This window comes from Prenolepis imparis, unplaced genomic scaffold, assembly GCF_030444845.1.
Source record: "Prenolepis imparis isolate NDT839.2.m4 unplaced genomic scaffold, iyPreImpa1.0 SCAF_13, whole genome shotgun sequence".
NCBI lineage: Eukaryota > Metazoa > Arthropoda > Insecta > Hymenoptera > Formicidae > Prenolepis > Prenolepis imparis.
The window spans coordinates 11,269,920-11,288,611 of NW_028141171.1; the positions used below are offsets into that span (position 1 = coordinate 11,269,920).

The 18,692-nt window shown below is 34.0% G+C and overlaps 2 protein-coding genes across 3 annotated transcripts; both read right to left on the reverse strand.

The window, feature by feature from the left end:
- Positions 1 to 4,517: 4,517 nt before the first annotated feature.
- On the reverse strand, positions 4,518 to 6,439 carry LOC145944497 (gem-associated protein 8). The gene is made up of 3 exons (XM_083052847.1): positions 6,289 to 6,439; positions 5,979 to 6,220; positions 4,518 to 5,778 (listed from the first exon to the last, which is right to left on the reverse strand). Exons 1-3 carry the CDS (start codon positions 6,331 to 6,333, stop codon positions 5,280 to 5,282), a joined length of 786 nt encoding a protein of 261 aa, XP_082908973.1. The 5' UTR covers positions 6,334 to 6,439; the 3' UTR covers positions 4,518 to 5,279.
- A 347-nt stretch (positions 6,440 to 6,786) lies between these two features.
- Positions 6,787 to 11,029, reverse strand: Tbc1d15-17 (TBC1 domain family member 15/17). Of its 2 annotated transcripts, none has more exons than XM_083052844.1 (9): positions 10,794 to 11,029; positions 10,069 to 10,161; positions 9,487 to 9,982; positions 9,088 to 9,267; positions 8,844 to 8,938; positions 8,553 to 8,751; positions 8,247 to 8,464; positions 7,853 to 8,167; positions 6,787 to 7,764 (listed from the first exon to the last, which is right to left on the reverse strand). In XM_083052844.1, the coding sequence occupies exons 1-9, from the start codon at positions 10,893 to 10,895 to the stop codon at positions 7,459 to 7,461; spliced, it is 2,004 nt and encodes a 667-aa protein (XP_082908970.1). In that variant the 5' UTR covers positions 10,896 to 11,029; the 3' UTR covers positions 6,787 to 7,458. The 2 variants fall into 2 exon arrangements, with proteins under 2 accessions (XP_082908970.1, XP_082908971.1); XM_083052845.1 differs by lacking the exon at positions 10,794 to 11,029 and adding an exon at positions 10,323 to 10,749.
- Between the last annotated feature and the right edge of the window lie 7,663 nt (positions 11,030 to 18,692).

Here is an 18,692-nt window from a genome sequence, read left to right on the forward strand (position 1 = left end):
TTTAACCATCACAATCTTCGACGCGTTTCGGCAAAACGCGAGAAACGCGAGAGCTTATTCGCGCACGACCGATGCTCCATTTTCACGTCGCCGCTGTTTTCAAGGCCAACTTCTCGGAGAGCCTTCTCGAACGACGATGGCGACTTCCCCGCGACGCACTCGGGAGTCGCCGATATTCCCGAATTGGCGCTACATTCACACTATACTTTATATATTTGCGAACACAATGTAGAATATTGCCGCGACGAGCGGCGACGCCCGGGTTTTAACCATCACAATCTTCGACGCGTTTCGGCAAAACGCGAGAAACGCGAGAGCTTATTCGCGCACGACCGATGCTCCATTTTCACGTCGCCGCTGTTTTCAAGGCCAACTTCTCGGAGAGCCTTCTCGAACGACGATGGCGACTTCCCCGCGACGCACTCGGGAGTCGCCGATATTCCCGAATTGGCGCTATATTTTATATATACAATACTTTTTAACACAATCTAGAATGCTGCCTTCTAGTACACTTTTGAATTGCTCGTCATCAACGGTCCGCACGCTCATCGCCGGTCTACGAAAGTACGAGTATTAATTAGTGTCTTTACGTCGTTAATTATCGTATAAATCCGATCGCGTCGCGTGTGCCGACATCACGATCTCGATCGCACGCGCGAGATTGATCTCGTCGGCCGTGAATATCGCGTAACGGTTCGTTTATAACTGGTGCCGGTCAGTGCCAGTTACGGAACGTGCAACACGTCGCGACAAAATGGCCAAGTTGGAATGGAAGGGGGGCGGCCGAGTACGTGCGAGCTCGGCGACCCCCACCACTCCAACTTGGCGATCTTGTCGCGACGTGTTGCGCGTTCCGTAACTGCCACAGACTGGCACAAATAAACGTACGCGAGATTTATACGATAATTAACGGCGTAAACACACTAATTAATACTCGTACTTTCGTGGACCGACGATGAGCGGGCGACCGTTGATCACGAACAATGCGGAAATGCATAAGAGGGCAGCATTCTACATAGATTGTGTTCGGAAATATATTCATCAAAATGCAGCATTTGACCGACCAATCAGAGACCGAGGATCTCTTTTTCCTGATTAGTCAATAAAGCTCTTCACTCTAGGTGAACATATTTCCGAACACAATCTAGAATGCTGCCTTCTTATATACTTTCACTTCGTTCGTAATCAACGGTCGCTTTATTGCCGGTTCACGAAAGTACCAGTATTAATTAATGTCTTTACGCCGTTAATTATCGTATAAATCCGATCGCGTCGCGTGTACCAACATCACGATCTCGATTGCACGCGCGAAATTAATCTCGGCCGGGAAACTCGCGTAACGGTTCGTTTACTGGTGTCGGTCAGTGCCAGTTCCGGGACGCGCAACACGTTGCGACAAAATGATCAAATTGTAATGGTGGAGGGTGGGGGTTGCTCGGATCGCCGAGCCGAGCTCGCACGTCGCACGTACCCGGCCGCCCCTCCCCCCCCCCTCCCCCATCATCATCTTGGCGATCTTGTCGCGACGTGTTGCGCGTCCCGTAACTGACACTGACTGGCACCAGTAAACGAACCGTTTCGAAAAAAGAGTTAAGGAATTATATGTTAACTTTATATAAAAGAAGATTTAAGAAATTATATGATGTATGCATCTTTGTTTTGAGTACCACTTAATTGCTATTTTTTTTATTTTGTTACTGATTTTATCTCGAATATTTATCAGTATTTCCTTAAGGTTGATAAGCCAAATCATTTACTAAATCATTCAAAGTATTGCTCTTTTTTATAATATCAAATTTATAAAAATAATTGCTCAATCTCGGAGTGGCGAAAAAAGAGTAATGTCGATTTTTCGTTACTAAACTATTGGAACTTGTGATACATATCTATGAATCTTTAATCGTAACGTTAATTAATTGATGGTAATTACCTGATAATCACTAATTGTTCGTAGAGATTAATTGCGTTTCGAGAAATGCACACAGAACCTTCCACTACCCGCCAGCTCGGGTGTCGCCGTGCAAATGGCTGTAGTACGAAGTACGCACATGTACGCGTCATAAACAAACTTCAAAGCGGTGCGCCAGCCGATGTATCTTCGCTCTGAAATGTTATATCGAATATTTAAGCTTTATTCTTTATTCTATGCCGAATATGCTGCTTCTCGCGCATTTAATTCATTATGAATATATGAATCGGTACACATTACAACTCTAACTCAAATCGTTCGATCCGGCGATTCATATGTATGCTTCGTAGGATTCGTTGTTATTTTACTCTATCTATTGGGAAATGATAATTATAATGACAATTAAATATAAAACTGTATTTAATTAGGTAATTAACTGTTACTAGCTTGATAATTGTTTGTAAAGAATCGCATTTCAAGAAATAAAATACGGAGAGCGCTTCACCTACCTGCCGACTCGAGTGTCGCCGCTCGACTGCGAATGCTTACGTCACGCGTATGTGTTCGTTAAAAGGCCGATATATTGTCGCTCCAAAATGTTATATCGAATATTTAACGCTTTACAGGGCCGGATTAACGCATAGGCAAACTAGGCACTGCCTATGAGCCCCCACCACGAAAAGGCCCCCACCAACCAATGAAGAAAAATTTTGTTAATAACCAAAAAAATTATATTTTATAAATAAATTCGTAAATGGTTAATGATGCATTTCACTATTAGTTATTATTTATATTATATTAATTACAGTTCCTTTTTTAGTGCTCAAATGTTCAATTAATTTTCAAAAAATCCTACATAGGCCCCCACCAAAATCTGCCTAGGACCGCATATTAGGTTAATCCGACCCTGACGCTTTATAATTCTATGCTGAATATTTTGTTTATTGTATATTAAATTGAATAATAACATATAAATCGGTTAAAACATTACCGCACTTTTCATTATCTAAATCATTCGATCCGGTGATTCATGTACATATATGCTTATTTTACTCTCTTTATTTGAAAATAAAAATAATTATAAAAAAAATTAATATTGTCCATAAAAATTATTACACAATTAACAGTTTATTAAATTAACAATAAATTAAAATTCCATTTTTCTCTCATTTCAATTTCTGTGTCAAATGAATAAATCGCGCAATATATCTATGTATACATATATATCTGTTTGAATAAATAGCAATCATTTTGATATTTATGGATTAATAATAATAATAAGAATTAAAGTAATCTTGCGGATTATTGTAGCGAAAATTGTTTGTATATAGGAAATGTTGCCTAATATTATATAAAAATAAATTATAAAAATAATATTATATAAATTCTATTATTATATAAATTCAAAATTATATAAGAATTAAAAAGAAATATTTTCCTCTTGTGAACGATTTTTTTAAATCTAGAAGAGAAAAATGTTTTTCTGTCCCGATTAAAAAAAAAAAAAAAAAGAGGAAAATATTTTTCTTTCTTCTGATTGGTCGATCAAAATATTATTCGAAGCACTGCTTGTCACGCCGAGTGAGGCGCTCTATGTTAATCGATTTTTCAATGATTGATCGTGACTGATAATTTCGAATTAGACAGTTGGCATCACTGCGGCGACATCCCACAATCCCGCGTAAATTTCGTACGTTGCACCGCGCGGAACGTAGTTTCGTATAATTATAATTATCGCGTGTTGTTCTCTCTCTCTCTCTCTCTCAAATATGTGTCGCATATAATTAAGAAAAGCGCATAAAATACGCGTACGATTAAAAGCGGGAGTGCCGCGAGAGATGAAGTCACGTACGAATGTCGGGAGTTGCGCACGAAATCGCGCGATTAAGATCAAAAGTATCGTTCAAAGAGTCGCGTACGTTTAACGGTCGGGAGTGCCCAAGTGCGATTATTTTATTTTGTTGATAAATGTGCGTATTGTCGTAATTAATCGTGTTTTCGCGAGCGTGTGTGATTGTGTAAGTGCATAAAGACTCGATATAGAGTAAAAGTACGAGTAGGAGTAAAAGAGGAGGTCCGGGGAGGCATCGGGCAACGGCGGAGCAACTATGTGGTAAGCAGATTATAATTGAAACAAATTTATATAAATTAATATTATTTAGATATACACAAATAAATATATAATTATATATATATATATATATATATATATATATATATATAAAATTTATATAATTTATTATTTAAATTTTTATTAAAATAAGTTTAAAAAAAGTTTAATATTAAGAATTTGGAATAAAATTTTAAAATATAATTTCAGAAAAAAATGAATATGAATATTTAAAGCAATTTACACAGAAAAATAAAAAAAATATTACATTAAACTTTATTATAATTAAGACAATTAATAATGAAAAAATGTATTATACACACACACACACACACACACACACACACACACACATATATGTGTATAATTTTAATATTGTTTATACAATTTATAATTATTTAATTGGTTTTTAAAAATTAAATTTTATTAAGATTGTATATAAATTCAGATCTAAGAAATAATTAAAATAATTTTTATGATGTAATTTTATTAAATATATTTCACGGTACAAATAAAAGTTTCATTGCGCATTATTGACTTTTTCAAATATTAATTATTTTGAAAACTATTTTGTATACATATAATTTGTGTTTTTTATATGTTATAGGTTATAGATCAACGCTTTGTACTATAGAGCTCTGCTGTTGTGCATCGGTGAGTGAATTGCATGTATACATATATAACATTATCCGTATATGTAGATTAATAACCAGAAGTTAACTAGAGCGCAATTCCGCAAAAAGAAATAAGAAATTATCTTTATATAAAAAAAGATTTAAGAAATTATATGATAAAATGATGTATGCATCTTTCTTTTAGGTAATCATAATATAACATTTATTTTTCCACACTCTGTCCTTGTTACAAAAATGTTTGAGGGCATAAAACTCTCATATAATGAATTTCGCAATTATACTCAAAAGATAAATTTCTATATTAACGTCACTTCTGATTTGCTTCAAAATTTATAGAAAGCTTCTTTTTGGTCTACAAAAATATATGATGTTTTTAAGCCGGGAAACAAAATATATTGTCTTTAGGAAAAAACGCTACTTGACGATTTTTTCCAAAGACAACATATTGTTTGCTTGGCTTGAAAACATCATATATCTTAATTGTAGACTAAAAAGAAGCTTCATGTAAATTTTGAAGCAAATTAGAAGTGATGACATTAATATAGAAATTTACCATGATATATTTTTTAAGTACATTCAAAATACATTAAACTTGAAAATAATATTCTAGACTAACCTTAGTACTCTAAGGTTTGAGAGGAATATTTGGCCAATATTGAGGATTGAAGGTATCTTTATATTTGTTTGTCGCAGTCTGTAGAGCAGTTTCTATTGCTAATATTTTGGAACTATCATTACCATATAACAAGTCTGCATCTTCTTTTCTTGCACAAATACTTTCAGCACCATCGATGATGGGAATTTCTTCTACAAGATCTTCCTTCTTATCCATAATATTCTTAGATGTATGCTTCAACTGTCTTCTGTGTCTCTCACTCGTCTCAAAAAACTTTAGCATATCTTCAGTCACATTAAATTCAACATCTTCAACATCTGAATTGTATTCCGTATAGTTTTCTTCCTGTGCGTCTTCATCATTATTCTCTTTATAATAATGATTGTTTTCCTGAGTTACTGTATTAGGATAGGCACGATGCTGAGCTAACAATCTTACTTTATTGCGCAGCATTTCATTTTCATATTCAAGAGCAAGGCAGCGTGATCTCCACCAGGTTATATTATGTCTGCAAGCAGTAATTTAAAATTTAATAATTAAATCTTTTGCAAGAAGCTGGAGTCTATTTTATTTTGTACACTTAAATTATAATTATTTTTCTCTAATGCGATCCATAAATTTTTTTAATAAATTTATCGATGAAAGAAAAAAATTATAGGAATGAGAAAGAAAAAGCGCAGAATATATTTATCTATTTTATAAACCTACCTTTTTTGCCATTCCTGGGCTATTACGTAATTTTTCCAAAAAGTATCAGCCTGCATCGTGCTCGTTCCTAGTATTTCTCGCCCATCGAAAGTATTAATACGTTCCGGGAAGACTTGCCAATGTTTAGCAGACTTAACCTCAACTTTAATTCGCTCGTGCAATCGTTTTCTTCTCCTCAGATATTGCTTTCTCTTCGACTTTTTGCGCCGTTTCGTGGTGACAAATTCCATACCTCGGACAGACTATTTTTTTACAAAAATTAGTTGAATATTTACGTCAAAAACTTCATCGTTTACATTTTCATACTCACGTCGTAATTCGAAACGATGGAATCTGCTGATATCTCATCAAGCATCTGCTTTTTCTATCAATTTTTTATGTTTTTGAATATTAGAAATTTAGTACACTAAATAAAACTTGACATGCAAGAGCGAGAGGAGAAAACAGACGGATATTTTATATATTAATTTTAATTAGAGTACATCCTTATTTCAAAATGTAAAAACATTTATTTTTATATAAACGATGATAACTGCTTTTTTAATGTACATCTTTCTTTGTATTATAATCTCTATATTTGTATTATTTTATAGATAGAAAACACAAAATGATATATTAATGTAAGCTGACAATATTAAATAATCATAATTTCTGAATTAGTTTTATAATACGCAAAACAAGGCATTGCAAGTTTTTTTTTCTACAGATTCAATTCTGAACAGAGAATAAATTTCTTAAAATACCATACTATATAAAGATACCATAAATTTTCAATATTGACACATAAAATGAGAAAAATACAAAAATGTATGAAAGATTAAATAGGTGATTTTTATTAGAAATATACAGTAATGTTGTGAGGTTTTATACAAATCTAAAAAAGAGGTTTTAACTAAAGTGAATGTTATGCATACATAAGACTTATCAAGATCCAGAGAGGCTACTTTTATCCTGTTTCTGCACTTTACAGCCATTTACAGTAAGACAAAGTTTTTTTTGCACTGAAATACCTATACATATTTTGCATACACAAATACTGTAATATCTGTCTCTCTTTTCGTCTTCCTCTATACAATAAATATTATAAATATCTCAAAATTCAACTACTTAGTTATTTTTGAGAATGTATCCATTACATTCATTTTCTATGCTTTAGAATTTCAAGCTTATAATTACAATCAGTCAATCATAATATTTAAAGAAAAAGAAAATATTCTATCATCAATTAAAAAAAAATCTGATTACTGTTTGGAAATATGCTATTGTTATTTATGTTTTTTCAAAGTATTCTCGAAGCATTGCTTGTTTTTTTTATCTAATTTTCGTTGAAAACCGCACATGGAAATTATTGTCAATAATATTTTTGAAATAATATGTATAAGATCTCAGATAGAAATTGTAATAGATATTTGATTCTTCGAATTGAGAGACTTTCAATCAGTTTTTGTTAGTAAATCATTATAAAGGTCCAGTCCTGACCTCACATATATGTCATATTCAATCCACGTTCGAACGATACTTCATCGTCTCCTAATTTGACATTGGCGCTATTTGAACTATTTCTTCTCGAATTATTAACTCGAGCTCCATTTACTCGGGTATTATTACCAGTCGCCTCATCATCGCTTCCATTCATTGATGTCGTTTTATGCAATCGCTCCAATCCGATAATTTCACGAACATCATCAGGAATCTGATCTTCTATGGACATTAACTGATAGTAAATACCTTCTGCCTTAGAGATTGTCCAAGGTAATTCAATATGAAGTGACAAATCATTTATATGCTGTAAACAGTAACATTATACAATTTTTCAGAATTTGATAGAGATAATTAACATTGTTGCATAAAAAAAAAAATGTTTTGAAAATTACCTTCAATATTTCCGTAAATCCATAATTATTTTCTATTAAAATATTCTTCTCTGTGTCCAAAATAGCTGCGCATATAAGCAAATGAAAGTTTTTGCAAGGTAAACCCGTCCACAGTATTTCCCATAATTTTAATATATCGATCGCACTAAATTCTCGTTTAAAGAGTACCAACAACCATCGAAAGCAAAAGAACATATTGCCAGAATCATGTCTATTCAGGTAGTATGCCAACTGTGGTTCTGAAGTGCATAATAAAGTATGCAATTGGCATAATTGCGCTTTCATGCCTTTTTGATCCATCTCAAAATTGGTGCTCTGTTTTAAAATAATAGAAATTGCATATACTTGCAAGCATTGGCACTGTATACTATTATGCAAAGGATATCAAACTTACCACTTTATCCATGAATCCAACAAAACACCAAAACGCATCAACTTCGTTATCCATTAAAAATAAAATAGGACTGAGCAGATCGCTCATACCCTGAACATATCCTAAATCGAAATTGTACATTACGTAGGTCATGAGTATGTCATACAATTGTTCTAAATGAGGGTTATTATCTCCTGCATAATAAGCATGTGTTCGATCTGTTCTATTTACATCCTTTTCTGAAACAAGAGATTAAAAGATATATAATTCTTAAAAACGTAAAAATATTTTATTCTTATATAAATGATAAGAGGATAATTGCTTTACCTATCAAACTTTTTCGCTCTCTATAGTCGGAAAATCGACTCTCTTGCGCAGGTGTGAACGTACGCCATTGCAATTTCATTGTAAAATATTCATCAGTCTTTTTTCTCTTCAATTCTAATCTTTCATTATGTGTCAATTTCCATGGATAATAATTCAATAGAAATTTCCATACTTCAAAGCGCAATGATGGAACAATACCCTAAACAAATTATCACACATATCATAGAGTTTATGTCACATACACATATTAAATTTAAAATATCATCATTGAAAAAAATGTTAGATAAATACCCCTCGAAAGATGATTTCTTTGATAACCTCTGGATTAATAATTCTTCCTTCCGAATCTTTACTCTTTTCCCACTGTTCTTGTGTCAATGGTGTACCTGATAAAATAAATAAAACTCTTATTTAAATACATAATACATACATGTGATTAAAAATTTTATATATAGGAATTCTATGGTATATTGTAATTTCTCTGTGTTGTTATATATTAATTTTTATATTTATATATTAATAAAATGTTATGTACCACGCGGACATTGTGGTCGTGGAGGTAAATCCACTCCAACTCCAATTACTTCGTATTCTTCTCCGGATCCTTCTCCAGATACAGATACAGATACACGTGGATGAGAATCGATTGTAAGAGATTGATTTAATAGGTCGGCGACTGCCTCTTCAACAGGCCGCTTTATTGGCTCTTTATACACTATAATATAATTATGTGAATGTAATATGTGTATCGCACACATACGTGTCTGTGCACATGCGTAATTATATATGGATAAAAGCGTTTTTAAAAGTATATATTATATAAGACACATTATATACATAATGTGTCATATATAATGTATGCTTTTAAAAATGCTTACTTCTACAGCAAATTATAACGCATTGACTTTAGTAAAACATAAATCTATCCGCTTACACCAAATATCTGCGAGTTTACTGAAAGCCTCCATTGTTGTTTCATAAGGACGATTATGTAAGTTTTTCACAAACTTCCATACATAATCTGAAGTATTCTCTTGAAACAGATCCAACTCGGCGAAGGATTTCTTTAACACAGTCTCAACTTCATCCAAAACGAGATACAAGTTCCTATCCGAACGTGATTTTACGAATTTAATAAATCCCTTCAGTGAATTGACAAAACTTTCAGCATTACATAGCTGAAAGAAGGCAACATAGGTGGTACCATCCCTCTGCATAAATATAAGTTGTTGTCCACCGTGGTTCACTCGAAACGACTTTAAATCGGAGAAAAATATTTTAACTGTTCTCGTACGGGAGTCTGGACCTTCCGAGTTTGTACGAGTTCTTCTTGTATGTGTGTCCACTAAAGACCATTCTGGATCTTGATCTTGACATTCCGACACCACAGAATCTTCTACAGGCTTCCACTCTATACACTTGCCAAAACTCTATAACAATATAAAAATAGATGAGCTTTGTAGGATCTATTTATACATGTATAAATAATATTAATCACAATAACAATAAGTCTTACATATTCCACAATGTTAAGTGTCCCCGAACTATGAACTTCATCTTCTCTAGCATTTGCTCCACGAAGTACAACACCAGTGTGGATGCAAAGATCCTAAGGTCAACAAAATAATAACATAAATGATAACATTCATGTCAAGTAGAAATTTGCAGAGAATTGTATTAATTGCATATCTATCGGAGCACCCTTACGTGATCTGCACTATAATTTAACGTAACAATTGACAATTACTGTATGTGATAACGAATGCGTACCATGATACTGTTTATAAACAGATTACAAAATGTCAAGGACAAATTATACTTCAATTCCACGAAGAATATGAATCACCCGCCACGTGACTTTTACGTACGATTCTCGCGAGATTTGTGATCGACGAAAAAAACGGACGAGTCACTCGAAGTTTATTCGTGGAATGCCAGGAGGAAATCTAACCTCTTCGCTAAACCGAAAAACACGAGACAATAGAACGTTGCTCGATCAAATCATCAGTGGATGTATTTACGCGATTAATCGAATGCTATTGTTCCGACATTTCCGCGATTATTCCGTGATGATTGAATTTCCCGTTGAACACACGATAAGATATACATGTGGGCGGATGCATTCCGAGAACGTCATCTCGTCTGCAATCACGACAGCGTGATCGAGTTTCTTCTGACCGGCGCATCGTCCTTCGGCAGGACCTCGCCCGATCACTGTATCCGGTAAAAAGTCCCGCTCACCTTCCCCTGTTCCGTGGGCTCGAACATCTCGGGCTTTACGAAATCAATCGTCCTTATCCAAGTCAACTCGCTGCACTCGCTCTCATCGCAACTATCCCACATCGCGACTCTACCTCTGTCCCTGTCCTTCCTCTCGCGTGTCGATTCCCTGTTTCGCTCGCACACAAACGCGCGATATCGCGCTTTTATTGCGCGCCTTTAATCTGTCTCGCGTTGCTCTTCGCGAATTGAAATGGCAAAAGATACAGGGCGTATAAAAAAGTTGAAGAAAATGCAGATATATATCAAATTCTAATTCTTCACTTTGCAACATGAATTTGTGTTCGAAATTCGAATCACACTTGCGTGTGTTTGCCTCTCGATCTTTACTTTTTTCTCCTTCTATCTAGGAACAGAACGAAACTACGTTTTTAATGTGAAAAAAAGATTGAAAAAAATATGTGAGGTTTTTTCTCGTCATTTTGGTTTTTATTTAATGGAAATTTGATATTATTTAATATGTTTTTTTGTTTTTATCAAAAATTCTTCACATAAATGGATTCGTAGATCAAAACAATAATTTATTAAATTTCATTCAAGTTATTAATTAAAAGAACTTTTTTTCAATAATAAGTACAAACTTTAGACATGTGTATTAACATAGCCACGTTTGTAAAATAAGTATAATTGCATATTTTTGATGATATAAAATGTTTTATCACTCTTAGCTGTCTGATTAGATGGGTTTAAAATTCGAGCGCGTCTGCATTAATTATTATGCACGCTAAAATACACGATCGCATATGACATAAATTTCATTATATTTTCTATTTTCGGGGGGAGGGGGGATGTTTTGTTTCATATAGTACGTGACAAAGTAAAACACGATATGATTGATTAAGAGATATTGTATGTTTTGTAATCTAATTGAACAATATTATATATGTATGTACACACACACACACAAAGGTTCTTTTTTAACACCCATTATTGCAGGCAACCCGCTATACATGCGGGATGTTGGATTTTATAATCAAAAAATATCATCTTATGATTGTATTGACAATTTGATCTTTCAGGCACATTGTGTGTTCGTTCTCATATATATATATATATACACACACACACACACATATTTCGCACATATATTTTTATTTCAAATGATTCACAAGCGAGATTACTCGAACGTCTGTTATATTAAAATTGATAAGAAACAACATAGTTGTAAACATTCTATAATATCTATAGTTTTGAATAATGATAAAATATGTAGAACATTAGTAATTTACTCTCTTTCAATGAACTTATTTCTTAAATTTTATATGTATATATACTTTTGTCTTTTCTTTTAGTTTATCTTGTGCAAATAAAACGCGTTTTATTTGTTGTCACATAATTTCGTATGTCTCTCTAAATACTCAATAAGGAGATATTAAATGATCATAGATCATAGATGATTATTTATGAATAATTATGGCATGTGTCGCGTTTTTTTTACGAGACGCATTACGACACGACGCATTTTTTCTACTTCGTATTTTACGCAATATTACATGTGCGTACTATTTGCTTCTCAAAAGACTACTCTCTTCTTGAAAACGCTTCGATAAATCATTCACAATTTTTGCTCACTCTCATCTCATTGTTTCAATAGTGCAATGGAATATTATAACGAAGTAGTAAATCTTTTTTTTTATTTGATACAGCAAAGTTCGATCGCATATATTATAAAATGCGACTTTGAGGAATAAACAACGTTGCTAATGCAATATAATAAGATTCTCAAGGGGATTTTTTTCACTGGAAAAATTACATTGTAATTGAAAAATAGTTTCTTTGTCGAAGCTGACCAGTGCATGCGTAATCCTCTTCTCACAATTTGAACGCAGTTCTGAGTACACTTGTACCGAACGATTGCTGATCTACCACTCGTTACATCGTTTATATACATATCTTGATTTCTGATAGCATATTAATTCCGCAGATAATAACCAATGTGTAAACAACATGAGTGAATGATTGCAAGATATTGGTACTTGAAAAGAATACCATTATTTCTCACATATGCAGTAATATTGCATATGTTATCGCGAATTTTTAAGTTTGCATTTCTCATATTTTCCCATAAACTATACATAATCCTTTCTTCTCGTAAATAATATTTAAATGAACATAATTAAATGTTGTTATTTCATAAGTTCACTGTTAGAACTCAATTTATTTACAATATACACATGTGTATGTATGTATGAAGTTATTATTATAATATGTTATAATTATAAAATATTATAAATGATATAATAATATATTGTAGATAGGGTTCTTTAATCTCACTGCACAGGTACAAGGAAGTTATATCTATCAGCATCTGTATTTTTCACTTGAAACAAAGTTTATTGTCATTTACATAATTGTCAATCGTGTAAAATGGATGGAGAGCAATCTATATGTTTCAACGAGCGAAGGAAGGAAGGAAAGCTGTGTTGAGGCCGCGTCCCAACCCTTTGTATATATCTACTGGGAGCAGACTAGAGAGCGCACACTCTCTTTTCATGGTCCAAGTGTTACGGCGAGTGCAGTTGCACCGAGCGCGTGCAACGTACCGCGCAGCTGAGTCACGGCCTTGTCGGAACATGACGATTATTGGTCGACGAGGTATTTTTACAGGTACAGATCTCTCTATCCAGAATGAGAGTTCAAGATTAAATATTACGTATATAATGGAACGGTGATCCTTGTACCTTTGCGAGAGAACTAAGCGGAGTGTTCGATGTAATGATCAAATAAGCCCGTAGTAATTTGCAAGAGTCACTTTCAAACTTTACAAATCAGATTTATCTCATTCTCATACATTGAACCATCCAATTATATTATAATAACAGATTGGAAAGCGAGATTGCGATGATGAAAAATCGATCGAGTGAAATTTTAGAAATATCTCTTCACACAATACAATTGAAAGTCTTGAGCGTTACACGTCCTAAAAATATCTTTAAACGGTTTCAGCTATCGGGATATGATTAATAATTCATAATGAATTAATTATGTCTTATTGTTAGAACTTTGTATTGGCTGCAGCCTTCGAGAGGTAATTATAATAGCACACGTTTTCCACGATGAAAACGTAGTGACGGAAGTTAGATTACTCATTCTTTCGATCAGTAGCGACTCGTTGGACAATCGACAATTTGCGTGACCGAGAATGATGAGAAAACGAAAAAAAAAAAAAAAGAGCGAAAGAATCAGCGCGTTCGCTGATGCGCGCGGTTAACGATACGATGAGAAAACCGCGGTGATGCGTCTCCTCTCTTCTCTAGGCGTTCATAAACTTCGCATTCCCCGGGAAAGGGTTACGAGTCCGAGTGCAGCAGAAGAAGGACGGCGGGGAAGAGGGCATTTAAATAGAGTCGACGAGAAGAGGGAGGCATGCGGTGAGAGGATCGAGAGAAAAGTGGTTCCGGGCTGCGCGTTTTCTTGGTATAAAGGCGTTGCTACTTTGCGCCGCAAATTGAAACCTTTGCTCTCGCGTTGCGGGTTGTTCGATTAGGAAGTAATTACGGGGGATATCATGTTCCCGGGGGAACGAGTAATTTTCTTGGCCGACTATATGAACGACCCCGAAAGAATTTGCATTCGAAATGCATGGCTGAGCTTCGCGTTGTATGATGTCGTGGCAAAAGTACCGGGTAGAAAATAAACGATCGATTGAGAATTAAATACTTCATTCAATTGCAATCGATTTGAAAAATCGAATTCATTATACGTCCTGGGCACTTTATGCTTCAGTAATATTTTATATTTGTCTTTTGAATTAGCAGAACGAAACGTTTACAATATTCACGCAAGTGTTTTCTCCTCTTTCTTCCCATTATCGTCACTTATTAACAATTAACTGTTCCGAGAAATGTAAAAAAAAAAGACATACAATAGAAGTTAACGAACGAAGTATCGCGGTTTATCTCTAATTTCGCTGCAGTTGACATATTACGGTTGCAGTTTGCGCTTATTGAAACAATTTCTTCTCTGATTAAATATCAGATGAAACTTTACGGTACGCGACAATCTTGTAGCTTGCAGCATTTTGTGAATGAATCACGCCAAGTATGCACGCCACCTGCGGCACTTTATGCATTAAAGCATTAGACAAAGGTCCTCAAAATATTCTTGCGAGGCGTCAGCTTTTTAAGAGAGACATAAGGAATAAAAATATAATTGAATAGCAATTACTTTTAATTTGAAAATATGTAAATAATTAATGTTAATCAAAACAACTTAATATTAATAACTTAAATTACATATTCATAATTAAAGCCATGTAGTCTATTCTTAAGAGTTTAATTTGTGAATTGATAAAATTGACATTTCTACACACGTCTCCGTAAAAATTCATCACGATTGATTTTACATGATACGTTTATTTATTTTTAGACAGAGTGCGTAAGATATTTATTGATCTGATATTTAGATGAGAATTTTTTGTTGACAGTCTAATAATAAACGGTTGTAAGCAAACGATTCTATTATGCAAAACTTGGTACGCGAACACATTTGTAATTACGCGACAGTGTCTCTGTTCTGTAACACCCACGCAAATGCGTTGCTCATTTCGTATGCGCGAATCGATTGATTTTAAGCGTTCATTTTATAATCATATAATAAAGCCATATCTCTGCCGATAACGAGCATATCTGTGTCACATGATTTATTCTGCGAACAAAGACAATAAGATCGACGGACGTTCGCCGCGATTACTAGATCGAGGTCATTGGTCATGGATAATTAATATAAAACTTATCATTGCTTGGTGCATGTGCACTTGAACTGCAACTGACAACAATAAAGAACGCAAGTGGCGGAAGAGCACGTGACAATAGAAAAAGGATCGATGTTGAACTTCGATCTTTTGTCTGTGATCTTCGATGAGTTCGTATTCTGTGACCGCTTATGCGATGAAGAAGAGGAGAGAGGGGACACTATTTTCCAAGACATTATTTAATATTTCAATTTAATAATTTTATATTTCGAAGATATAGATTTCGTGAAATACCATTATAAAATTACTTATATGAATTGTTATCAATATTTCATAGCGCGAAATTGATTATCGTTGCTTCTTGATGAGTTGCTCCTCACTTGACACGCATTAGAATTATAAATGTTGGAACATAGTCTGGCATATTCACAGTATTATCATAACAGAGGAATATCTGCATTGGAGATCTTGGCACGTACGTCTGTCATCCCGTCATCCCGTATCTCAAGAAACACCTGAGACTCTTAACACACGTGCCCGGACATATTCGTAGACAGACCGTGTCAGATGGCTTTATTGACTCGCTTGAAAGAGTCCTTGAACTAATATCTCCTTAAATAAAATAAATTGTAAAATTTATCTGGAAATTTTCCAACAAGCACAATTTACAATTTTCTTGTAACAAGTATATCAGAAAATCAATTCAAATCGCGGCGCTTTTTTATCTGGCGATGTGTACGCGTCTCATTTCATTTCCATTATCTTTTCTTGTCGAGCAAAAATTTTTGAACAGATAGTGATGTAACATTTTTTCATTATTTTATAAATAAAAATGATACCAGTCCTATATTGAATTGATCCAATCTTGTGCCAGAATTTTTAAAAATTTGAGACAAAATGAGAAATCTAAATAATACGAATCTCTTTGTGAGAGTCTAGCACATTGTTCTTTTTGTCGGTTTGTTAATGCAGATTTCGTTTTGTATAGTCTTGTCTCTCGAACAGAAAATTATTTGTGAGAACTTGTTACTAAATTCATAAAATGCCAATTTATTGATCGGCACCAATGTATGTACTGATGAAAACTCGAAGATTACGAGTGATGGAAGCAGAAAAACGTTATTCTTAATCATGCAAAACAGGTGCAAAGTTCACCGAGGAGAAGTGAAAAAACGTGACAAAAAGTAAATATTCAACGTTCAAATGTCCAAGAAATATTATATAACAATAAAGTATCAAAGTCAAGGTAATGTCGATTGAAGAATGAGTAAGTAATTATAATAAATAAATAGTATTCTCTTTTTATGTTTCTTTCTGTCAATATATTCTTTCTTATTTATTCTTGAAAATAATCAGCAATTTTTAAATTAAATGCATTAACTTCTACTATGTTGATTTTTACATTAGGAAAAATAAAAAAAAACATCATAAAATTTTAGAATTTCCGCATTCTTTTTTCTCAAAGTTCTTCAAGAAATACGTAGAAGATGGGTTTTATCTTTATAAAATTATCTAGACAATTTTTTAGCCATAGACAAGTCTCAAAATTGATACAAAAATTTGTAGAATGAAAGCAGATGCAAATCTGTGTATGTGTGTGATAAATTCTACATGTATTACGTTAAAATACATTTCTCTTATTGCAATCATTATTTAACTGCCTACGAGACTGCCTGTTTAACTGCCGTTTAGATTATTCGTCAGACTGGACATAGAGAAATAAAGAAACCTCAATTATTATTAACGAAGTACATCTACTCCTACGTGTGTTCCAACACGTATATAAGAAACATCACAATATGTAATCGATTGCGACGTACGTGACGAAACGACAAACTTGCGTCAGAGTGCCGAACCCAAAGTTCGATCCTCATTCACGAGTGCAGGTGTCCACGGACCAGGATTTCCGCCTATGCCTCTACATCCCTCTCTCTTGAACGAACTGAATCTTCTCGTCGTTTGTGGATACCAGGCAAATAGCCTTTGGTACCAATCTCGGTGCGGATGTACTCGCGTCAGTGCAACTGCACTCGGTGAGTATCACCAACGGGTTCAGTGCTAGAGTATCGACCCGGAGTGGCTCGGTTCTATCCTTTCTCCTTCGTTCTTTCCCTTCTTCCTCACTTGCCCGAGAAATTATAGTCTCCCACTCCTATTTTCTATCATCGTTTCGCTCAGTCCGCCCGCTCGCTCTTCGTCATACTCTTGTAGAGTACTCACGATGACTCCGTAAAGTCGACATTCGCGTAAACGTGGATAGAAATTCCACCAGTACGGTACAATCTCGCTTTGTCGTGCATGCGCGTGAATCAAGGATGTATAATGAGAAAACAGTGCCCTGCGTAATCTTTAAAGAGCCGAGAGATTTGTTCCTCACATGTTACATCGAGAGAGTCCATTTAAATCCATTTCATTTCTTTTATTTGAATCATCAAATGTGTCAAACATACTATAATCCTCTTTTTGTCATTTAAACCTAAATAATAGTTTATGGCAAAGTCTAAAATTTATCAATCATTTATATTTCAAGTAATAAATTGGTGATATGGAATTTACTTTGTTTTTCACATAGAGAATAATTGTGAGCAAGCAATGGAAAATGAGAAGTTCGCGTGTGTCATTATCCTGAATCATCACGGTTATCAAGAAGCGAGCAACAGGAAACGTTCCTTTAAAATCACGTTCTTTTTTCTTGGTAACGGAATTTCGGGTAAAGACAATGACGTGTGCATAATTATATCGCGATTAATGTACGTAATGTAATGTTGAAATTAGCATTTAATACGCGAAACTAATATTAAATGGATTCATAATTAAGCACGCAACAAAGATTAATCTTTGAGATACACATAAGAAATTCAACTCCTTTAAAACATACAAATTAAATTACTAGATACACTCATTGTCAGTGACATATCTAATCGTTTTGGTGACTAAATTAATTGCATGCGCGATGCACACTTTCATCGTCTAAAGTCCAATATTTATCGCGAATGTGTTAACAACACAAGAACGAGAACTATTTTTGATTTAACATCGTGATAGCGATAAGTAAAACAGACGCAAAATCTGTCAGCTGCAAGCGAACTGCAAGTGAAAAGCATTAATTATATAAAATAGAAAGATAGACATTTTTTTCAATAATATAAAGAAAACATATAAAATAT